The sequence below is a fragment of the Sorex fumeus genome, unplaced genomic scaffold (genome assembly GCF_029834395.1).
Source record: "Sorex fumeus unplaced genomic scaffold, SorFum_2.1 ptg000002l, whole genome shotgun sequence".
In the NCBI taxonomy this organism is placed as follows: domain Eukaryota; kingdom Metazoa; phylum Chordata; class Mammalia; order Eulipotyphla; family Soricidae; genus Sorex; species Sorex fumeus.
The window spans coordinates 24,802,611-24,828,230 of NW_026606059.1; the positions used below are offsets into that span (position 1 = coordinate 24,802,611).

At 36.2% G+C, this 25,620-nt stretch overlaps 1 protein-coding gene across 1 annotated transcript; it reads right to left on the reverse strand.

Annotated features, from left to right (window-relative positions):
* Positions 1-286: 286 nt before the first annotated feature.
* PI15 (peptidase inhibitor 15) lies at positions 287-24,430 on the reverse strand. The gene is made up of 6 exons (XM_056113228.1): positions 24,413-24,430; positions 20,138-20,422; positions 6,389-6,507; positions 3,847-3,979; positions 3,476-3,591; positions 287-422 (listed from the first exon to the last, which is right to left on the reverse strand). Exons 1-6 carry the CDS (start codon positions 24,428-24,430, stop codon positions 287-289), a joined length of 807 nt encoding a protein of 268 aa, XP_055969203.1.
* Between the last annotated feature and the right edge of the window lie 1,190 nt (positions 24,431-25,620).

Sequence of the window (25,620 nt, forward strand, 5' to 3'; positions counted from 1 at the left end):
TTTAGATTACCTTAAAGAATCGAACAAACTTACTGGAAAACATTAATTTATACAACACGACGGTCAACCATGGTCTTCCCATTGTTCATCGATTTGCTTGAGCGGGCCCAGTAACACAAATAACAAGAAACAAGATTGTCATAGAATATGTATAATATGTGCAAATATATATATATATTTGTGTGTATATATGCCTATGATTGATATATATGCCCAATATATATATATGTACATATATATATGCCAATGATTCCCAGAAATTTAGTTCTTGGCAGAAAAGATAGGTTTACTTAAATCCATATAGGTAGTTTGAAGTTACTCCAGGAAAACAAAGATTATTGGTACAAGATCCACCGTAAGTTGGAGGGCAGGCTGAACATGGTACCCCTACTTTATATGGTGCTTCTCCAATCCAATTGCCCCTAGAAAAGAAAGTAAAGGAGAGAAGACAGCATTCGTGAAACTGTCACATTAAATTTTTTTTAATTGTACTTACATGCACGATCATGTCCTAACATGACCTTTTGGACATAATCGTAGAAAAGAACTTAAAGTGATCCTTATTTCTTATTTTGAAAGCAACTTACTGGGCTGGAGAGATGGCACAGCGAGTATAGTGTTTGCCTTGCGTGGAGCCAACCCAGGTTTGATTCTCAGCAATCCCATATGGTTCCCTGAGCACCGCCAGGAATAACTCCTGAGTACAGAGCCAGGAGTAACCCCTGTGCATAGCCGGGTGTGACCCAAAAAGCAAAATAATAATAATAATAACTTATTTCATATGTCTTACACGAATTTGTTTTTTTAAGGCCAGGAAGATAGCTGAATGGACTTCTATACCCAGCACTGCATAGTACCTAAGTACAGCCAGAAGTAACTCCTGAAAACCCAGTAGGGAGTACCCCGTGATGACAATGCGGTATGCCCTTAAACCAAAAGTAAATAAAGTGTTTTTGTATCCAAAGCAAGTTACTATATTAATAACTCACTTTTATAATAACTCAACTTGATAATATCCTAAAGACAAATTCCTCTGTGCTTGAATCATTTTTTCTTAACTGCATTTATGAGTTTAATCACAATACTACACCAAATTCACCATTGAAGATAATTCAAAGATACAATGGCAATATTATTTAGTTCTTTAAATTCTAAAGAAGAATATAACAGGTGTATTAATAGGTCATAGTTATCATTAATTGATGCACTGAAAAGTAGCAATATAGGAGAGACAACAATGATTTCATATCAAGTATACAATAATCATAACATAATCATAACAATGATCATAAAGGTAAAGGTAAAGGCCCTCCCGTTGATCGTCGATTTGCTCGAGTGGGCCCAGTAATGTCTCCATTGGAGACTTTGTTGTTACTGTGTCTGGCATATCGAATACTCTCGGTAGCTTGCCAGGCTCTCCGATAGCTGGAGCGATAGCACAGCGGGTAGGGCGTTCGCCTTACAAGCGGCCAACATGGCCAACCCGAGTTCGATTCCTCCACCCCTCTCGGAGAGCCCGGCAAGCTACCGAGAGTATTCGATATGCCAAACACAGTAACAACAAAGTCTCCAATGGAGACGTTACTGGGCCCGCTCGAGCAAATCGACGATCAACGGGAGGGCCTCTCTCCTCTCTCAACAATGATCACAACAAGTAAAAATTATTATATGAAGGAAATGAAATTATCACAGAAAAATTGGTTGTCTAAAATGTAATTCAGGGACTGGAGAAAACCAGACATAGTGTTTGTTTGCTGACCTAAGTTCTATCCTCAGTAACTCAAATGACCCCCTGAGCCCTAGTAGTGATCCCTGAGCCTAGACTGGAACCTTGAGCACTGCCTGGTGGGGCTCAAGAAGCAAAAGATAAAATAAAATAAAATGTAATTTCAGGGTTGAAAATAAAACCATAGTATGTTAAAGACTAAGTATAAAACAGGGTCCTCATGTTCTTTAACGCCTAAATAAGACCAAACAGAGACTTAAAAGTCTACCTTAGCACATGAAAATATCTGCTAAATTCAGTCAAAACTGAAATATCTCTTAATGAAAATATTTCTGTAAGATTAAAATAAGCTGATACTTATTTTTATTACAAACTGAAATGAGATTTAAGACGGTCCACTTTATTCAGCTCTCTGGATAAACATCCTAAATTATAACATGAATGATGTCACAAACTTATTCAGAAACATAAAAAGATGCACAAATACTCTTGAATATAGATAACACATTTATTCTAATCTCTCCCATTTTGTACTCATAAACTCATATTTTTTCTGTGACTTTATCCAAAGCTATAAAATTAAATGGATCTAGTCTATATTATTTAATTTTATATATTTTTTCTATGTAACTTCAAAAAATATTTGTAGCATACATTTGCTGCAAGCTCGATAATATAATTTTACTACAGGGAAAAGTGTTAAATACTAGACTTTTACATAAATCAATGATTTCATTGATTAGAATTATGTTTGTTAGTAAATCTTAGTCAATTGATACATGATATTAATCACTTTCATTTTTTGTAGTTTACATCAACTTAAATCCTCCTCCATTTTTTTCTCTCTTCCTTACACAGTTTCCTCCTGAAAAACTTAGTTTTGAGATAGCTTCATTTTAGTGCTAGAGGGATCATCTTCAGCTACCAGTCAGTGTGAAAACCTCCTGCATTGCCTAGATTTCAGTATAATGGCTTTAACATCTAAGAAATATAGCACATTAATTTAACAATTCAGTTTTATCATTCTATAAAACAGCCATCTCATTCATAATATTATAAAATTCTAACCATTTCCCTAAAACAGAATAGTTATATGGTTGAATAAAAATCTCTCTAACCTACTGGGGATGGCTTAACCTATTTACATCAGAAACAAAAAAAAAATGAATTGATGGAAAAATATAAGTCACCAAACTAAAATCATCCACTAAATACTCTTTTAATGCTTTCAATACTATATATACACTCTACTTTCCAAATATTACAGTTCAAATTATAATGAGGACAAGACCATTGGAAAAAATGCTGTTTATCTATATTTGTAAAAGCACTGCCACTGGCACATGACCATATAAATGAGTAATGCAGTTATTTGTGAAACATTTTTTCATTCCCTCTGCATGTTGGCAAAACTGGAGAAACTCTTTGGGACTTAAATTGGAAGACACCAAAAATGTCATAAATCCTTTTTACATTTTGGTATTTATTCAACGTAGAATTGGATTCATGTATAAATACTGGAACAGTTTATAATCTGAAGTAGTTATTGTTACAATATTGTCATCAGGAAAACATTTTATCAAATGTTTAAAAATGCCCATTTCCTGTATTTGAGTGATGTAAAATTAGGGAATTGGGACTTTGCTCTACTCATTTATTTATCTGTTAAAAATATCTATCAGACATAATGCCTTTAATTATTTGATGTCCTTAAAGTGTTCAGGAAGTAGAAATCAACCTGGTACTTACTTTGGAGAATAGTTGCATACCAAGTAAACTGCTTGCCGCCATATAGTTCCCCAGACATTCATATTTTGACAAGTCTGAATTGCACATCCTATTCGACTGGAAGTGGCCCAAACCATCTGTGAAAATAAACCAACATACCATTACTGAAGTCAGAGTTTTTAAAAAGCCATGTTTAGGGCTAGAGTGATAGTACAGCAGGCAGGGTGCTTGCCTTGCATGTAGACCTCCCGATTTCTATCCCAGGCACCTCAGACGGTTCCCAGAGCCCAGCCAGGAGCTCTCCTTGAGCACCAGTCAGGAGTTTGCCTTGACCACTGCCAAGGGTGTGGCCAAAAATTATTAATATAAGTTAACGAGACAATCATAATAACCTGTGTGTAATGTGTACACATGGGTCCAAAGCATCTCATAGGACATCTAGGGTTGCAATCCCGGGGATATGGAAAAGCATAGTCTTTCACTTCATCATACCATGGCTTGACCAATTGGAGAATAGAGCGATATCTAGATATCAAGACAAATAATGAGAACTCAGAGTGTAGCAGTGGCAATACATAGTGAACCCACATTAATCTTTAAATTAGTTGTTCTTTTTTTGGGAATTATCCGTGATGACCCAGTTATATTTCCATTCTTCACTATTACCATAGTTATCTAGTAGAATTTCATGTCTCTAAGTAACGCTAAGCATAAAAATGACCTGAACTGGAACAAGTAAACTGGTTTTAAAATATGAACCTAGGAATTTTAAAAGAGAACTAAAAATACTTTAGAAATTATCATCTTGATCTTGTTTAATTTATGTCAAATGTTTCTTCAATGATGATTTTATGCACAATCAAGAATTAGACATAGGGGCTGGAGTGATAGCACAGTGGGTAGGATGTTTGCCTTGCATGTGGTCGACACAGGTTCGATTCCCAGCATCCCATATGATCCCCTGAGTACCATCAGGAGTAATTCCTGAGTGCAAAGCTAGGAGTAACCCCTGAACACTGCTGGATGTGACCCCCCCCCCCAAAAAAAAAAGAAAAAAGGGATTATACATATAATACTAGTCATGATAATAGGTTTATTTTTCTCTCTCTCTTTCTGACTCACACTTTCCTTTTGGGCCTTAGGGTTTGCAATATAGATACTGAAAGGTTAATATTCCTTTACCTACTTCCAGCACTCAGTTCCTGTCTAAAATGATCACATTAAGAATAATAACACAGAGAAAGAAGAAAACCATATGACTTCAGTCATCTGTGTAATATTGAGAAAAAAATTAAAAAATTTTCATTCCATGCTAAGGGTTTGTTATTGTTTGATCCAATTTATTCCCAAACTTGAGTCACTTTAATTTTAATAATAGTATGTCTTATTTTTCTCTCCACATAGAAAACAATTGATCTTTGATCCATTTGGATCAAAAGGCCATGGGGTATATACATATGACCTCTTGATCCAAATGGCCATATTTCACTGTAATGAAATATTGTGCAGCTCAAGAAATAACAAAATTATACTATTTACAGCAACATGGAAAGAACTAGAGGATATCAGGCTGAGTGAAGTCAGTCAGAGGAAAGTGACAGAAACACAATGATCTCTCTCATATGTGAGACTTAAAGATATATAGTAAGGTAGTAATGGAGGTTCAAAGGCAACACAATGGGAAACCTGATCCACACAATTGAGACGCCATTGAGTAGGAGAGGTGTTGGGGTCTTTGGGGAAGGGACACAGTTACACTGGTTAAGAGTGTGGTATTGGAATTGTGTGCATGGGAAACCAATAATATTAATAGTACTGTAAACCACAGAATCTCAATTAATAAAACAATTAAATTAAAGAAATAAAATTTAAAAATAGAGTGGGTTTCATACTCTATACCACTGATGTACCAAGAGTAGCAAACCTCATTTGGAATGTAAAGTAGAAGGCAACCAGGCTCATCTTGATAAAAAATATATCTATACATATATGTATGTTTATATATGTTAGCAAACAAGGCTCAACTTGTAACAACACGTTAGTAATCTCTTATACAAGAGCTTAATGGCTCCAGGGTCAGATACAAAAATCTTTACACACTTTCCTCTAAGGAAAAAAATTTTTAATCATTTTTAGCGAATTATTCATAACAAGCAATACAAAATAAATTAGTTACAACTGGCTTTTGGGGCAGGATTTGGTGGTGGTATGAAAATTCAAAATAACAGTGGCGGGGAGGTGTAATGGTGGCAGGATTGACATTGGAAATAGAATGGTAATACATAGAAATTGGTAATAAATTATTGTGAACAACTTTATAAGAATAAAATAAAATTTAAAAAAATAGAATGGGTCTTTGTAGAGTTGGATAATGATATTCCACAGTTGGTAGAAAATTATTTTGTAAATGCTAACAAATTTTCCATAGTTGATTATAATTCATATATATGTATAAATGTGTACATATACACAGAAATATCAATATAAATATACTTCCTATAGCATGTGAATAGATATATATGTTTGTGTTTGTGTAAAGAATGTGTTTATACAGGTGTGTGCAACTGTGGGAGCTTCATGCATGCACAGGCACAATATTTAACATAGAAGGGACTTTCTTGAGGTGGTAATCATGAGAGATAGAATTTAGCACATATGCACCTGATCTTTTCAAAGCTGAGAAGCGAGTGAGGAATACACACCAAGAAAGGGTGCTCCAAGGGTGAAGGGTCAGAAATAGTATGTTTAGGTCTTTCTAACCATTAAATAATCCTTAAAGACATCAACAATAGTCAGAGGCCAAGAATCCTTGACTGATGTATAGTGTTCCATTCAATATTTGCTGTTACTCCTTGAAATTCTTCTCATTCTCCTCTTCAAGTTTAGATTGACAAAGTTTTACAGATACATGAGATCAGAGAAACTTTTTCCTACCTTCCAGTTCTTACAGACAGATTTTGTCCAAAAAATCGCAGTAAATAAGAAGGTCCATGTTCCCAAATACAAGTAGCTGCCCAAGCCTCTGCAGATTTTGCAAGATTTGCATCCCAAATCTGAAAACAGAAAGTAAATTGTCAGTGTTGTCAGGTTTTCAAGTAAGAGACAAGAAGAAAATGATGGTCCATTTCCTAATATCATCTCAATTCTACCTCCTGAGACTATTGTAACTAAAAAATAAAATTCAGACCATCGTCATGCAAAGTCATAATGCAATACAGATGCACATGTAAAGCTTTGTCTTGACATTTCCATCTAGACCCAGAGTCCAGACATCAATTTTAATGAGGGGTATGCTAACAAAAATACCAAATCTGAGTGTAACTTGAGGATATTTCATTCTGACTACTGAAATTTTAAAATTTTAAATCCAATAAAGTTCACTGGTTTCCCAGCAAAAATCATCTACATAGTAACAAGACCAACATGACCAGGCTGATTAAAAATGATATGACAAAATTTACAATGTAATATTATACTTCAACTTTTTAAAGGTCAAGATATAGTCCAGTATAATGAATCCTATGTAGCCTTTATACATCATATCATTTTGGTTTTTATCACATTATTATAATAATTGATATGAACTGGAAACAATGATAAACATGATGCAAAATGCTGGTTCCATTTTGAAGTTGGTGTGTTCATTCCTGTTAGGTAGAACTGTTTGTAAAACAGCTGAGAGGAAACTGAGCTCTCCATCTACAGATATATGAATTCCTATGATCATTGCAGTACAGAACAATATCAAGAGCTATAAACCACAGATGAATGTCAATTAAGAAATAAAGAAGATGTGATAGATCTACTTAGTAGAAAACTGCTCAAATATAAAATAAATAGATGAAATCCCAGGATTTGTGACAATATGGAAAGACCTAGAGAGTATTAGTTTTAGTGAAATAAGCCAGGTAAAGACAAACACCTATAATTAATGAAGATGAACTAAATAGAGTTAATTTCATAATTGTAATAATAGCAAGAGAAAGAGAGAGTGGAGAGTAAATCAGGACAAAAGAAGACCATAGTACAGAGAAAACAAAGCATGTGTACAGAAAAAATTAAACCAAAAAACCTGTTGGATTCTGATGAAAAAACTAATGTTACCTGAGGGAAAATGGATTAATGTGAATGGTAAAATGGATTCAATGATGGTGATGGGCACGGTGTGGTAACATATACTTAACGAGGTCTTAATCTGCCATTTGGAAACATGCATTTTTGTTAAACATCCTTATCTCAATAAAATACTTTTTAAATATTAGTTTTAAAGAGATTACTGGCTTGGTCCAGATAGATACTACATGGTTTAATCCACTTGCCTTGCATGTGGTTGATGTTAGTTCAATCCTAAGCACTACAAATGTCCCTTTTTAGCACTCCCAGGAATGATCATTGAACACAGAGCCATGACTAAAGGAAGCCCTGTGCAACATAAGGAAAAGAAGGACGAAGAAAAGGAGAAAGAGGAGGAGAAGAAGGAGGAGGGAAGAAAGAGGAGAAAGAGGAGGAAGAGGAGAGAATAAAATTAATAATTCATAAAAAGATTAGAAGATAAGCACATGACTGGGATGCGTTTTATGGTCTATCAAAGCATTGTATTTTACTATCTTATAGAGCTACATCATCATTGTTTTTATTTACTCCACAAACTCAAGAAAGTTCCCTTTCTCTCCAAGCTTTGGGTTTCTAAATGAGAACGTGTCCCTATCTCACAAATCTCTTGCAAAGATTAGGTGAGAATGAGTTGAATATTTAGTGCAGTTCAAGCAAGGCAAAGATGTACTTAGTGCAAGTATTCTCTAATTACAAGAGATTTGTGCATTGTTATGGCAGAGGAATCAATAAACCAGGAGAGCTGTCTACAGTGGGAAACAGTGTGAGGTACACGTTGGATCAAGTTATCTGGCATTCTGAAGTATTAGAGAAATCAAAATTTAATCTAAACTAGGCAAGCAATCAGATAAAGTGAAAACAGATAAACCCTGAAGCAACTAAGTAATCAGAAACAGAATTGTGTAGAGATAATAAGGAACTTGCTCATGAGGGGAAATAGCTTCCAATGAAAGATAACAAATAGAAAACATTTTAGGAGGTTTCAAACTTATTACTCCCTCTCTTAAATTCTGCTTTAATATATGTTTTATCTTTAGATGTTAAGACCACTTGTTGATGGCATCTACCATTTGTTCTACTTTCCAGGGAAATACTATACCCATTAGTCATCCTTTAATCCTGAAGTGAAGAGCCAGGAAGACATTTTTACTCATGGTTAATATTTTTTTTTATAAAATCAGTGTTACAATACATCCAAAATGCATATCATGATTGTTAATCTATCCTGTGATGCAGAAGCAAACCCCGTATCTTGCATGCCACTTGGTCAGAAGAGTTCAAATATCTTCTGCCTGTCTAGTGCCTGCTGCAAAAATTTTCTCCTCCTTTTCCTCCTTCTTCTCCTCCTCCTCCTCATCTTCCTCCTTTTCCTTCTCCTCCTCATCTTTGATCTTAATGGAAGGAAGAAACAGCTTTGGTCAAATACTCATATTTAACAAAATTACGGGATGCAAACTTGATGCACGTTTTTAGTAGAAAAAACTGTGTCCTTAAGTAACATTTCTACACAGATCTAGTTTGGGCTATGTGGCATGAAATTTTAAGAGATATCATAAAAAGTTTAGTTTGTAAACACTACTTATTGAGCACTCTTCCACATAGAGAATTTGGAGGAAAAAAGCTGATACCTGTTTGTAGGTAACAATGGTAACATAGACTAAAAATATTCCACTTCCATCCTTGCAAATTTCAGATGATTCAGGCTTTATGTACTTTATTCCAAACATTTCTCTTGATCATTTTTTGCCTTTGCTATCTTGTGCCCTACCATTCTTCAAAAATTCTCATAAATAAACATCTCAAGTTTATAAGATTTCAACCATTGACTGAACAATAAATGGTTTTCAGATATAATAAATTCATGATGCCAGACCAGCCAAATGAGTCAACATATGTTTTTCTAAAGGCCTTTGTTTAGTTCTCGTAAAACCTATTGTCAGTGTGTCAAAACACGAACTAGACCTGGCGTTATTTAGGCCCTTGTAACAGATTTGGTTTGGATTTGTGTTGACTTAAGTCTTAACACTTTCTCAAAACAAACAAACAAATGCAAGACATTTTCTTGCAAAAATTTTGACTTGATTCCCAGACACAAAACCATCTATCTGTCTCTGTGATACTACAATACTCCTTGTTATGTATGCAAAGCCATCCTCTTTTATTATGAAAACATATGCCTATGTAAAATTCTTTGTAGTAGGATGCTGTGCCCTACTTCATGATAGCGACATTTTTTTAGGCCACTATGGATGTGTAGCCTGAGTGATAGAACTGTAGCCACTTAACAACGAACTCACTAAAATCTCCCCAGAGAAACCTGATTATCCTCAGCAGAATGATAGCATCCTCCTAGTCTGTTTCTTGAAATAAGCACTCATTCTTCTTCACTAAATAAGTCACTTACTCCTATTGATTTGATTTCTGAATTTATTTGGTCATATCCCCCATAATTGTAATTACTGGTTTTGGCATATCAAATACACAACGGATAGCTTACGAGGCTCTGCCGTGCAGGCGGAATACTCTCAGTAGCTTGCCAGGCTTTCTGAGAGGGATAGAGGCTTTTGGGATGACCTCTAATCGCCCTTGTAGGTGTTACCATATTTGAACCCTATCAAATATGGTATGGCAATTCTGGAAGATGGGTATTTAGTGCCTTATAATGTGTCCGGAAAGCATCCTGGAATGTGGCGGCGGCTGGGTAGTGGAGGTAGTGGAAGTATTTAAAGAAGGCCTTTGATTCTGTTGAGACGGAAGCGATCATTGAAGCCCTAGCCAATCACGGCATTCAAACTCAATACATCAGGATCCTCTGGGAGCTGTATTACAGATTCACTACCAGGATCTCACCATTCTACAAAGAAGTAATCATTGATGTCAAGAGAGGGGTTTGGCAGGGTGATACCATTTCACCAAAACTCTTCAGTGCCACCCTCGAGAACATCATGCGATGACTGAAATGGGAAGGAATGGGAGTGAAGATAGATGGTCGGCAACTACACCATCTCTCTTTTGCTGATGACATTGTTCTAATAACACCAAACATTAGCCAAGCGGCACAATGCTGGTCGACTTTGACCGTGAATGTGGAAAGGTTGGACTACAGCTGAATCTTACGAAGACAATGTTTATGAGAAACAGCCTCGTTCCTGACGCCCCATTCACTCTCAACGGAACGACCATCTCCGAATGAAACAGCTATGTGTACCTAGGTCGAGAAGTCAACATGACAAATGACCTGGCACCCGAGTTGCGCAGGAGGAAGAGAGCAGCTTGGAACGCCTTCAAGAGCGTCAAAGAAATAGTTAAGAGGACAAAGAACCTCTGGCTCCTGGCACATCTCTTTGATTCCACTGTTGTTCCTGCATTAACATATGTCTCAGAGACCTGGGCCCTACACAAACAGGATGAGAATGCTATTCGGGTCTCCCAAAGAGGAATTGAAAGAGCTATGCTTGGAGTATCACGTTTCTCTCAAAAGAGAGAAAGAATCAGGAGTTCCGACCTCCGTCGACAATCAAGAATCAGGGACGCTGTCTCGTTTGCCAAGGTGTCAAAAATCAGATGGGCTGGTCATGTAATGAGATTTAGAGACGATCGCTGGACTAGAGCTGTTACGGACTGGATTCCACAGGATGTCAAAAGACTGCATGGTTGCCCACCTACCAGATGGTCAGACTTCTTCATCAAGATCAAGAACCATAGGTTTGAGGCTCATGGTGTTCCTAGAGAGAACAGGCGCCATTGGGCTACACTGGCACGCGACAGGGACAAATGGAGACGTTACTAGCACCTGCTCGAGCAAATCAACGATTAATGGGAAGTAAAGTGAGTCAAGTGATCCCCCATAACTTTATGCTTAATTGAAACTTTAATTATCCCCATTCACACCATCATTACAGCCTCCTGTGTACCTCCACTGCTGTACCTCACCTATTCCTGTTCACCCTATAGCTGAACCAACCCTTCTTAAATGCAAGTCAATTTATCTGACACCCACACTTGATTCAATTAGTAATGGCCTTTGATCTGAGAATAAAATGCAAATAAATTGATGCATGCCTATGCTGGCCTTATCAAACATTGTCATTCTTTAATAATGCTAAATTCAAGCCATGTTGAATTTTCATACATGATTTCAACTTCCTGTGGACCTTCTTAGGATACCTTCCCACACCCAGTTTATGTTCTCTTTTTCCTATACTTCCTGTTCCTAGACCATTTTTCTTTATTTTTTATGTTCTATATTTGAATACATATTTCCTTCTGTAAGCACTCCCTGCTTTCTTATGCTGAGGTTGAGTCTGTATTAGTTGTATCCCCAACTGCTCTCAGTGCATACTCTCTTCCACTTCAATATTCAATTCACTGCTTTTCCCACCTACTTATTCATGAGTTTTTCTATCTGCAGTGGTGCTTAATTCCCATAGTGGATGCCCCCAGCACGTGTGTCAGGTACATGGATACATTACTGTAAAGTGGGGAACTGAATACTGAATGAGCTTCCAATACCAGAGTACCATGGTCACATGTTATTTACATGAGACACCCAAAGAGTCATTTGTTATGTCAACAAATGCTTACTGAACATTGTCTGTAGGATGAATGTAACGCTAGGGTCTATAAACACTCATAGAAATACAGTGAAATTATTCTTCTACACTATTTGGCATCAAAAAAGAAATGCTAAGTAGCAGAAAATATAGTCACTATACATGTGACTGGAGCGATAGCACAGCGGTAGGGCGTTTGCCTTGCCATGTACAGTCACTATACATGGGCTGGAGCGATAGCACAGCGGTAGGGCATTTGCCTTGCACGCAGCCAACGTGGCCGACCTGAGTTCGATTCCTCCGCCCCTCTCGGAGAGCCCGGCAAGCTACCGAGAGTATCTCGCCCGCACGGCAGAGCCTGGCAAGCTCCCCGTGACATATTTGATATGCCAAACACAGTAACAACGAAGTCTCCAATGGAGACGTTACTGGGCCCGCTCGAGCAAATTGACATCAATGGGAGGGCCTTTACCTTTACCTTACCTTAATGTGAGCCTCTGAATCAATCATTGTATGCTAATGTCATCACATCTGCATTTTCTTAGCACTTATATTGAATGCAAACAAAATGTTCTTATCTTCAGCTGCCCCATATAAGAACAGTTGATCACTCATACATGTAACAGTAATACTAAACTATGTGTACCTCGGGAGAGGATTCCTACAAAATGTTTTTGGCCCCCACGTGAAGCCAAAACTACAAGTTTCTGTGTCTAGGAAGAACAAGAATGCCGAGTTCCGCGTGTGCTGGAAAAATACTTTCCTGTCAGCAATCTTTCTCAATTCACTGCCTGCTGGCAACAGTTTTCAGGAGGCTGTTCACAGTGGTTATAAAAACACTCATTGAAAAGGCTTAGGTTAGACACATCATACTTTTCATGTTTATAACAAGAAAATTGAGTCATCCTTTCTGAATACGAAGAAATATGCTATCTGTAACAATACGTGGATTCATTAAAAAAATGAGAACAATAGATATTACAAGTTTGACTCAACTATTGAATAAGAAAAAAATTAAATTATCCATACTTTCTTTTTTCCTGAACTCAAAATGAACAAAACTTGACAATTGTAATTTCCAAGTCATGAGTTATGGGTGGTAAATTATTCATAGGCTATTTCTAAGGATGGATTAATCTGTTCTCCATCATTCAAGTAATGCTTTTGTTGTTGTTGTTGTTGTTGTTTTTCTTTTTTTAAATTTTTAAAATTTTTTTAAATTAGTGAATCACTGTGAGGTACAGTTATAGACTTACAAACTTTTGTGTTTACATTTCAGTCATACAATGATCAAGTACCTATCCCTCCACACATGCCCATTCTCCATGCTCTTTTTTAAATGTTAATATCTGCTGTGACATGGTCATCAATATTTTTCTCTTTTCCAGAAAAGCATAGGAAGACTTTATCTCTGAAAATAATATTTTCATACACAAGAAGAATAAAATATACTAAGACTATATGACTGTTTTGGCCTTATTATATATAGTTTTAACCTTAATTTTCTATATTTGAGTCTTAATCTTCATGCTGTGTGTTCCCTGTCTTTCCACCATCCAACACCATGTGTGAAGACTTCTATGTCTTACACTATATTTCAGTTACTTTTTATATGTGTCAACATGTATAGATATAAATGTTTGACTCTGCTTATTTTTGCCAAGGGAAAGACACTGCTGAGGCAGCTACTGTCACATTTCCAGTAATTTCGAATCCTAACAGAAACTCCATCAATTTCCAGGGTCATCTTGCACAGATGTACCTCTGACCCTGCTATAGTACCTCCGGAGTCTTCCTAGTTGCTTTTGTGGTAAATGACCATTAATATTCTTCAAACTCTTCAAAAATATAGCCAACATTATGGTTTTCTCTCTGGAAAATTTTATTAATTCATCGCTTTACCTAAAACATCAAACTTAGTATTTATTTCAAATGCCCCAGCTCCATATCGCCTTCTATAACTTTGTCAACAGGAGAGGATTAGTTTTCTCTTGATTTCTCCATAACACTTGCTTTCTAATTTCATCAATCTTATGTTATCTCTTAAGTAGCAGTGCTTCATTTAATCATATATTTATTTTTGGTTTTGGAGTCACATTCATCAGTGCTCAGGGGCTGTTTCTGATTGTACTCTAGGAAGTGACTTCTGGAAGTGTTTGGGGGCAGTGGGTAATATAAAGTGCTAGGCATGCAAATCAGGGAAGCTAGGATATCAAGACAAGAGCCTTAACCCCTGTACTATCTCTCTAACCCAATGGATCAATGCTTTAGAATGAACTATATGTTTAGTGTTTCCCTGTTTGTTTTGATTTTTACTATTTTATTTTTACTTTTAAAGATTTCTGTTACCTTTGGTTCTTAGCCACTCATAGATGGAGTCCAGAAATTTTTTGATTCATATGTTCAGTTAATTTGAATTCACAGAATAACCTACAAATTTTTCTTCATGTATGACTCTTAAAATTTCATTCTTTGGGGAATAATTCCTCTTCTGAGAAACTAATGTGGTTTGTGGTTTAGAATTATGCTTTAAGCTGCCCTTAAGAAGAATGAAAAACAGCTGGTATCCAAGGAGCTCTGGAAATTATTCAATAAACTAATTGTAGAGCAGAGGCCAAGAGTGAAGAAGTTTCACTTGAATCTCTGAAGCTTCATCTTTATTAAAATTTTTGAAAACATACTGTGTTTAGAAAATTAAATATTCCAATTTTTTTACTAAAATTATGAACAATATATCCAAAGAAAATATTATATAACTATATTATTAATGTCAACACTCTCATGGACAAATTACTTTTAATTTACTTAGTTAAGCATGTACTAACATGACCTATCTTGAAACAGATAAAATTTTACTTTAAAGGAATTTTTCAGCATTTAAAAGAAACTTTTAAAAGAGTGGTGGGCTAAAAATTTATAAATTATAAAACTATTAAAACATAATTACTAATATCTAGATTGAGGATACTTAAAAGAGATATCATTTCATAAGAAAATTAGTTAAATAAGTTTGAGGCCAGAGAGAGAGCATAGTGGGTAATGTGCTTGCTTTGCACATTGTCCAACCAATTTTGATCTCCTGCAGTATATATAGTTCAATAAGCACTCACAGGAGTGATCCCTGAGCGCTAAGACAGAAGTATGGTCTGAGTGTCTCCATTTCTTTCCCCAAAACCAAACCAAACCAAAATAAAAATCAAATAATCAAATATGAATGATCACTGTTCATACAGCAAAGGAATTACATGAGAAATCAGAGACACGAAGATAAATTAACTCAAATTTGGATTATAATTGGAGATTTGCTTTAAACATACCAACAACCATAACTAGTTTGATTTTCATGAGATTAATGTAATAGATAAGAAGGATTACAGTGGTTCATTAGAAGGGTAATGCAAATATGGTTGTTGGTATAAAAGATACATAGAGAGAGAATAAAATAGTCTTATATAAAACCTAGATTATAGAAATAAAAAGAAAAGGGAAGGAAATGAATGAAATGACACAGTGTGGCCTGGAAACCACACAGTGACAAGGGCCAGGGTCCTTGGACATACCAGTGAGGCAAGGTGAGATTTCTAAACCACAAGAGCCAATGCTACAGCAACATAGGACACAAATTTCAATAATTAAACTTACAAAGGTGCTTTTTGAGGAGATGGGCTGGGAGGATGGGTGGAAAATCGAATAATGGTAGAGAGATGTTGACATCAGTGGTAAGATTAGAATTGGTATAGTGTATGCCTGTAAATATTATTGACAGCTGGGGGCTGGAGCGATAGCACAGTGGGTAGAGCATTTGCCTTGTACGCAGCCAACATGGCTGACACAGGTTCTATTCCCAGCATCCCATATGGTCCCCTGAGCACTGCCAGGAGTGATTCCTGAGTGCATGAGCCAGGAGTAACCCCTGAGCATTGCCAGGTGTGACCTCCTCAAAAAATATATTATTCACAGCTTTGTAAATCATGGTGCCTAAATACATCTTTTAATAGAATGGTAGCACCATGTTTATGAAAAAAATTAAGAAGTAGAAATTAAAAAGAGGCAATCACATGGGGAAAAAAAGTTCATGACAGAAACTCATGAATAAAAGAGACCACAAATCACATAGAAGCAATAAGAAAAATTCATCTTTTGTGAGATACCTGCTATGTGACATCACTCACTGACAAAGACCATTTCAACAAAAAAATGATCGCCAGTTGCAATGAGCTAAGTGTCTTATGTCTTTGAGGAACATAGTCAAAGTAGGAACTGAGATCACTTTCAGATGGATCATTTTGAACAAGTCAAAACAAAAACGCACTTCAGTGGAGATCTGTATTTCTTACCTTGCCAAGAAAACTAAATTAGAAAAGTTTTTATCCCTGAACTTCAAGTGACCTATTACACTTCCCTCAAAGTTTCTCTGTGTCTTCATGACAGACCTAGATGAATATTTTCAAATGGTTAATGTACTGAGTCCTTCTGTCAACTGAGAACATTTTTGTAACTGATTAAACCATTTTTCTCCTCCCTCAGCACTTTTGCCTTTACTCTTCCCTTTGCCTGTGAAGAATTTACTTTATCTTCCAGACTACTTCTTTCCCCTATCTCCCTCCAAGACACTCTTGTGCTCTTCTCTGACTACTCTACTAAATTTTACAACTTCACTACTGTCTGTTTCTCTTCACAACGTTATCACTTTTTGGGTTCTCTGTAAAGGATAAACTTAATAATAATACATAATAAGGCTTTCCCTGAAGAGTCATTTCTATTTCATTTAATTTTATGCAAAACAGTCCATTTATTCCAATAGTAGACATTATTCAAGAGGAAAGCTATATAGTCAAGAAAATAAACACTGATGTACGTCACATACTTCATGTACCATATAATGATTGTAATTTCTCTAATATGACCTTTTAACTTATCCAAATCTTTAAATCTCATTTAAAGATATCTTTATTGATGTATCATGATTTACAATATTGTTAATGACAGTTTAGTGCATACATGGTTCCAACACCACACCTGTTGTTACTAGAGTATCCACTTCCTTACGCTAAGGTCCCAAATGTCCCTCCCATTTAATAACTCTCCTCACTATCCCCTTCTCTCCCCTGTAAGCTCAGTTATGTGGACAAAATCTCCAGTTCAAGAGTCATTTTATTGACTATTTGACTATTGATAAGAAAATGATTTCTATTGCAGTGACATTGTCTTACAAGACTATATAAGTTTTTAGGGATACAATTTAACACTCCTTCAAAATGTATATTATCACACAATACCCACCAGTAATGTACCAATATCTCTTCACAACTGTTCACTAAACCCATCCATCCTTTCAACTCATATGATCTTTTGATAAAAAGGATTGTGTTTTATTTATAAGTTTATCCCCAGGTTTTCAATAAAGATTAAAAGAATACAAGTATGAATGAACTACATGCAATGTTCACAGAATAAATTTGAAAATCCTATTTTACTCTACAGAAGCTTACTATTCTAATATTTCTTAATAAATTTACAGAGTAGAGAGATTCATAAGGGATGTGCTATGTCACTATCACTGTCTCTGGTTTCTTATAAAATAAATCACATATGGGGTCTGAGAGATAGTACAGAGGGCTAGTACAATGCTTTGCAAGCCAGAGACCTGGGTCTGATACCCAGGTACCACCTGGTCCCAGACACAGTGAAGTGACCACCCCTTAAGCAGTAAGCCAAGAGTAGCTTCTTAGCACCACCTGAGGTGTAACCTCAAAAAAATTAGCAAAAACAAAATCAATCATATATAATAATTTTGACATATAAGTAGAAACTAATAAGGTTAGAATGACAAATGAAAAATAAAATTACAGTATTTCAGTCAGTTATACAAAGGAGGAGAAAATAATCTCACTATCTCAGGGGGTCCCCCCTGTGGAGAATTTTATATAATCTTGCAAATGAAAACCTGCTCCCACAATAAAAGCATGAGCTTTAAAATTCCAGTGATACCATTCGCCATACATACCACCTTGGCTTTGCTATTAACTTCTTAGGGCCTAAGTGATTTCATTTGTAAAATGCAGATCAAAATCTGAAACTCTTAGAAAGAATGTGAGCTATCAAATGAGATCACCTTTGGAAACAATTAGCTAAGTCCTTGGCACATAGGAGCAATTAAATAAATGCATGTAGAATTAATTCCTGCTTCATGGGGGAAATATAGCTAGAAATACAAGGCTTTTATACACCTATTTTCTACTGTGTTGCTCACACCTCTGCATTTACTAATGGTGATCCTTCACCTTCTCTATATAATAAATAGTAGATGGCATTATATATTGATTGAATGTAGTGTGATTACCTTTGTCGTTTTGGTTAGGAAATTGAATCTTAGATGAAGTAAGTGACTAGGAAACAAAATAAACTGAAGAGAAGATTTAAGCCCAAATGAATAAACTCACCTCCAGCCTCAGTGCCTGGACCTTTACTTAGCAATGCAATAGAACCACCACCAGGAAGTATTTCTTAAACTCAGAATCAGGAGATTATCCCTTTCTGATAACACATAGTATATCTTGCACATTTCTCTCATAGTCATCTCATAGGAAAATGATGTGTATAACTGTTTTTGATTTCAGATTATTTTAGATTAGAATGGGTTTTCACATGATGCTAGGATCAAGAAGTTCACAGAAACTCATTCAAACTTATGGTTACTGAACATCTCTATCAGTTGGGGATTCACTGCCTTAACCCTCGACTCAGATATTTCTAGTAAATACTCTATTCCCTTCCTCTTAGCTCTGATGAAGTAAAGAATTTATGCAGATTGGAATTCATTCAAGATTGGAATTTGAACCTAGGTATTTAGATTTTAGAGCTTACTTCCTTAATTAGGAGACTAAATTGCCATTGCCACTCACATATCAAGAACTGAGTCCCTCTTATTTTCCTGGGAAATGCGTTTTTATAGAGCCTAAATAATACTTCTATAAATTACAATGCTCTTATATTTTGCAAGCCTTTATTTTTCCTGTGACTCCGATACTGGCAATTTGGTAAACTTAAAAAATCTATCCAAATAAAAGGGATGAATTTTAAATCTGAGAGGTCCTCTAAATATTAGGTCAAGACTTAGAAAAAGTTATTAATTGTATTACTACCACCAACCCCAAATTTGAAATACCATAATGGTGGTCTCCAGAGTCTTAAAAAGACTCAAGCTGTACTGTTACAGGATGTTGGACTTCAAATCAAACTATTGAATACATTCTAAACTAAATGTAAAAAACCTTTTAGATGACATTTTCCTATTTGATACCAACTTAGCATGCTTTTTGTTTTACTTTCTAAATAAAATGACTTAAACATAGAGTGTCTATTTTAGGAGAGAGTAAGGAATGTGTTCATGGTGAGTTGGAACATTGTTGAAGCATTCTGGCTTCACTGTTATCTAAAGGACAAAGCATTAAATCACAGGAAGGAAAAAGTCAGAATGTTCTCTGAGACTACAAATAGAGTCCAGTGAGAAAAAACTTTGTCCAAGAAAAGGATAAGACACCTATCTAGATGAACAGGCATGCACGTGGAACCTTTAATTGTAAATCAAAACAAAACAAATAACCTCCCGGCCCCCACCAAAAAAAACCACCTTATTTGAAAGAAATTTTTTAACTAATAAGTATGTCTATTAGATAAGGCACAGGAAAAGTTGCAAGTAAAAAATAAATTTTAAAATCTGTCTTCTAAGTGCATACCACACACTTTAGCTCCATTTTCTTTTATAAAACAGTATTCATCAACGGTTATATGTCGATATTACGAGCTACCAAGGAAGAACAGTTTCCCCTTGATTACTAGGATGCAACCGTACCTAAGGAGCTATGAAGGAACCATCCCCAACGAAAATTTGTCACAAAAGCCCCAGATCTCGTAACCTGAACATAAATTCTTCTAATCGCATTGTACTCAATGCGATTAGAAGTTCAATTTGAGCTTCAACACTCACAACTCGGAGAAAAAGAATTCCACTTACCATATATTCCATATTTGCAGCCGGTGGGAACACTTTGCCCCGAACTTGATTATGATAATCAAGAATCGCGATCATGTCATTCTGCGAAATGTAGCGCTTCCGCCTTGCTTTGGGGATATCCGCAGAAACTAGTGGTGCTGTTAGAGCTGCTTCAATCCCAGTGAGATTATTGGTTGGCGGAGATGAGTCAGTGGAATTGAGTAAGGCGAAGGCACTTGCCTCACAGAGGAGGGAGAGCAGGAGCGCACTAAAGGCACAATTGGCTATCATTTTGAGTGGTGAAGAGTGGCCAGCAAGTGTACTTGGCTTTAAAGCAGAAAGTAGAGGTAGGGTCTAAGAAAAGGGGAAAAAAGGTGAGAGGAGCAAAGGTGATGTATTTATAAGGTCATCATCCAGGAGCAATGTTTGATTCGACTTTATCTTAAAAAAAAAAATATCCCAAGAAATGTTGAACTCAAGCCTAGGAGACAACCTCTAACTGTTTTTACAGATTTTACTGACTGTTATGAGATCCCTAAGAGGAACCTCCTATATCTAAAAATTGAATAAACAGTATTACCTCTAACCCTAACATGAATACAAGCCATTTAGTTTCAGATGCCTGAACCACAGAATGCATTACTGCATCAGTACTTTCACAAGTAAATCTCAGAATTGAAGTTCCTCTTGAGAGTGAAGAGGAAAAATGTATCACAGGTAACAATAGAGAATGTACTGATAAGGTCTCCCAGGCATTTATGTACCCAGTGATAGAACACATACCAAAAGGCATAACCCATCTCACTTCAAAAATTTTCTAACAAAAATGTGAGCTACTTTAAAATCATTGCATGCAAGATAAACTTGTTGAGCTAAATAGCTTACCTCTGCCCACTGCCAAAATGAATTTACTGTTCTTCCAAAAATGTAAAGTTCTTTGCTAGGTTGTAGCATGAACTCTTGTAAGAGGAATGTGCCTTATTACAAACTCTCACAGAGCAAAACTCTGCAAGGTTTGAATGTGCTGCTGGCTACAGAAGCAGCTAACAGCCTTTATATGTCACAGTTTGCAACGTCCAGAAAGGGCAGTCTCTCTTAGGGTCTCTCCTAGCCAAAATAAAAGGGGAGGGATTTGGGATAGAGAGAAAAAAAAAACAGTGATTGGGTGGCAACTTTTTTATGTGGGTGGTGAGGAAATTGAGTCACACCCACAGCTTACAAAGTATAAACCATAAAAGACAAACCTCTTTTTCTTTGGGCTTCTACCTTCACAGTGAGTAGTTATTCCTTCTTGATGCTTTCTAGTTCTTGGTTTTCAAACAAAAGAAAAAATAAGTGGAGAGAGAGAAAAACAGAAAAGCAGAGAGAAAGAGAAACACACACAGAGAGAACTAAGTTCTTGAAAACAGAGAGCTGAATAAGTAACACGCAATACATTTTTTTAAGACAGTAAATGACACAGGAGCTGAAAAGAAAAGAGCAGGCTGATATTAAATCAAGAGGTCAGCTCACATAGTTAATCTGGGTGGCCACAAATATGATTCAGGAAGAATGCCAGACAAATTGGTAGTAGTCAAACTATAGCATGTGATATTAGGATTGTAGATGTTCAAGTGGGGTACTGTTTGTCTCCCTATGATTCTATTCTTCTACTTTAAAATTAATTCACCTATATTTTTTCTGGTTTTGTCCTTTCTCCTACCGTCTGTTCTTTGCGAAGAAAGGTAGCAAATTACCTGCCTTTAAAAAATGCAAATAGAGGAGCTCATGACAAGATGACAACAGCCAAGAAAACATCTGTTTCAGGTTTAGAAGCATATAGTTGAAATTTTAAGCTAGAATGGCTCAAACACTCAGAAAGCATGTTGGAGGGCACAGCACAAGGGCTAGGAATAATTTTAACAGCTGCCAACAGTCAGAAGCACTTTCATAGAAAGATGCCATTGAAGCAAATTTCGTGTCTGGTAAGGCAAGAGCCAAGAATGTGAATATTAGGATAATTTGTAACAAAAGTACCCTAAAAATGCTATGTGTCATGGTAACATTAATAAAATATGGACCATTCATAATCAGTGGCAATAAGAATTCCAAGAAGCACACATTATGTAGTTTAAAAACTGTTTCTTTTACATACACTGACTTGTCCAGTTTGCTGATGTGATTGTCCCCTTCATGTTTATAGTCATCAGAGTTTTGGTGGTGTGGGTAAACTTTCTGTGAGTGGAGAGCCAAGGTTCATAGATTTTATTCTCACTGGATTTCCAGCAGTAGGAATACCCAATACATTTAGTTTAATTCTTCATAAATCTATCAAAAATTATAAGGGGAAGAAGTGCATATTCCAGGGGGAATCATCAAATTCTTTGAAGATAGTAATTCCAACAGAAGTGTCATGGAACTTCAAAGTTCAAGGATGAGACGCAAGCTTAAATGTGGATAGCGTAAGTCAAAATTCAGATTTCCTTGTGCTTTGATGGGATGAAGCTCCCAGTTTAAATGAGATCGCTTTCGGAAAGCTTCAGGAGAAAAATTGAAAGCTGGTAACAGGAATAAGCGAAATAGAACTGGGAAAACAAGGGCATATGAGCACAGAAGATGGTATAAAACAACAGAGCAACTTTGTAGCATGTTTGAGGCTGCTCCCAGCTGCACATGTTTAACAGCTGGAGCTGTCCAGCTGGGGTCTCACCCCTTAGAAAGTACTCAGGGTGCCTTGAATGAATCTCAAGGATGTGCTAGACATTCCTGAACTGAACAGGAGGTTAGGGAACACAGACTCTATGGCTGTCCAGCTTAAATAATTTTCAAAAATTAGTTCCAGCCTTGATTACCCTATGCTTTTCATCATGTCTGATAGAGGTCCAGCATATATAAAAGCAGAAAGCTTTTAATGTCTAAGTAGACGATATGCAACTTTCCTTCACCGGAGTGCCGGTGTTCTTGCTCAGTGTTATGAAATTTGACCTTTGCTTCCAAGGTTATTCTCTATCATACACACAAAGATAAAATAGTTTGAGTTTTGACTTAAGGGACTTCCAGGAAGATAAAAATTGTGTTCCTTGAGAAACTTGTCTGTACCTTCTGTGGATTTTTTTTTCTAAGAAAGTAGGAAGGGAAAGAAAAAGAGAAAAAGAAAGAAGGAATTTCTGTGGTGGGCCTAAATAGATAACCTCTTTGAGTTCAATTATATGAAGACCAAGCCAATAGTTGCTTAATCCTGAGACCTGAGGCATGTCAATGATTTCAGATGTCTTTCAACACACATGGATTAGGTTGTGGAATGTCGGGCTATTAAGGAAACCCACAAGGCTATGGAATCATAAAAGAAAAGACCTGTGGGAGGAGAGCTTAAAAATTCTGCTTCCAAGCAATGTTATTGCCAGAGAAGTATTTGAAATGCTTTGGAAGTAACTTTAATTTTTTGAAGAACTTGCAAAGTTAAGAGGCATACATTCAAGTTGTCAGAAAAACTATTAATGAACAATTAACAATAAAGTGGTTCTTTATGAGATCTCTTCTGGAAAAAGACCATCATCATGTTTAGAAACATTTAGGACAATGTTTGCCAACAGAGACAGAAATGGAATGCAGTTTTATTACTTAAAGGAAACATACAGACAGTAGGAGGCAACGGTCGCCCACCTTGAAACCTGTCAGAAAAATACTATGATTTTAGAATTGAAATCAGGTACATTATAAACTGTTTTATGGTGTGTATAAGGAGGAAGAAGTAGGGAAGAGTTGTGTACAAATGTGCTGCTGGATTGGTCTAAATCTTTTTTACTCCAAATGTGTTCAATGAACTAGTAAAATTGGCATCATCTAGAGACCATTAGAATGTAGATTCTCAAGGCACAGTAGATCCGCTGACTCAGAATCTGTATTTAATACAAATCCTCAGATAAGGAATATCCTCATCACAATCTGAGAAACATTACCTTAATCTTTTTCTTCAGAGACGAGACACCAGCCTGTATACACATTCCCGTTTAATAAGTTGCTGAAAAGGTTCACTTAGTAGTAACATAAGGACAGTTAAAGACAATATGCAAGTATATAAACAAGGATCTTTAAAAATGGGAACATATGTAAGCCTCTACTTTATAAAGAGGAAAGTGAACTGGGAAAAGTAATTATAGGTAGTATCTAACAGAGAAATTTTACAGTGTTCAGTGCCTTTTAAAGATTACTTCATTAATCTTACTTGTTATTTAATTACTATTCATTTATTACAAGATCCTTTAAAGAACAGATACAGTATGTATGAGTGAGTTTTATGAATTGTAATTGTAGCATTGTCCTCCAGTTGTTCATTGATTTGCTCGAGCGGACACCAGTAACGTCTCCATTGTGAGACTTCTTGTTACTATTTTTGGCATATCTAATATGCCACGGGGAGCTTGCCAGGCTCTCCCGTGCGATATGTCAAATAAATAGAAAATACAGTTTTAATGTCATCCTCAGGAAAGAAAGCCAAACCACACGTTTGTTCTTCATCCCCTTTTTACCACATCACCACTAATTCAGCAAAGCAGATGAATTTTAACCGTGAAATGTAGCAATCCTTTTTTTTTTTCACTATCAGGAGTGCTTCAATTTAATCCTATCATCATTCTCTAATGGTTCTTTAGTCTCTCCCCTTTCACTCATCAACTGTGTTGCTTTTGGTTGCCTTCCGAAAAGAGGAAGTGAATCCTTTCCCAGTTCCATATATAACTCTTAGTTGTTCATTGCCCTTAGGGTCAAGTTCAGATGCCTTGACCAGAACCTTATGAATCTAAATCCTTTTAACTCTTAAAGTGCATTGCTATAGCTTTCTACTCCTTTCTGTTTCTCCTTTTGGCTATATTTTTTATTTAATATTTGATTTAATAAAGGTTTACCGTATGTTTTTGGTTTCATCCTTGACTTTTTTCCTGACCCACTCATTGTTCAACATTGATGTACCATATGGATTTGGATTTGGATTTGATGTGGTGGAGATCTTTAATCGATTTTGATCTGATTTTTGTGCATGGTGTTGTGTCAAGGTCTAAGCCCATTTTTTTGCATGTGCTTGTCCAGTTATGCCAGCACTATTTGTTGAAGAGACTTTCCTTGCTCCACTTCACATTTCTCTCTCTCTCTTATCAAAGATTAGATGTTTATATTTTTGGGGTTGTGTTTATGGAGATTCCACCTTGTTCCATAGGTCTGTGGCTCAGCCTTTGTTCCAGTACCATGCTGTTTTAATTATTGCTGCTTTGTAGTAGATTTTGAGGTTGGGGAGGGTAATGCCTCCCTACGTCTGTTTCCCAATAGTTGTTTAGCTATTCGTGGGAATTTGATGTTCCATATGAATTTCAGGAGTGCTTGATCTATTTCTTTGAAGAATTTCGTGGGTATCCTTATAGAGATCACATTGAATCTGTATAATGCTTTGGGGAGTATTGCCATTTTGACCATGTAAATTCTTCCTACCAATGAGAAGGGGATATGTTTTCATTTCCTCGTGTCCACTTTTG

What these genes read in the sequence shown, in the direction of transcription:
- PI15 (XM_056113228.1), bottom strand. An exon ending in CTGCAAATATGGAATATATG is followed by an intron (nt 6,508 to 20,137) that starts GTAAGTGGAATT and finishes TTCTGTTTTCAG; the next exon opens with ATTTGGGATGCAAATCTTGC. An exon ending in GTATGCAACTATTCTCCAAA is followed by an intron (nt 423 to 3,475) that starts GTAAGTACCAGG and finishes TTTCTTTTCTAG; the next exon opens with GGGCAATTGGATTGGAGAAG.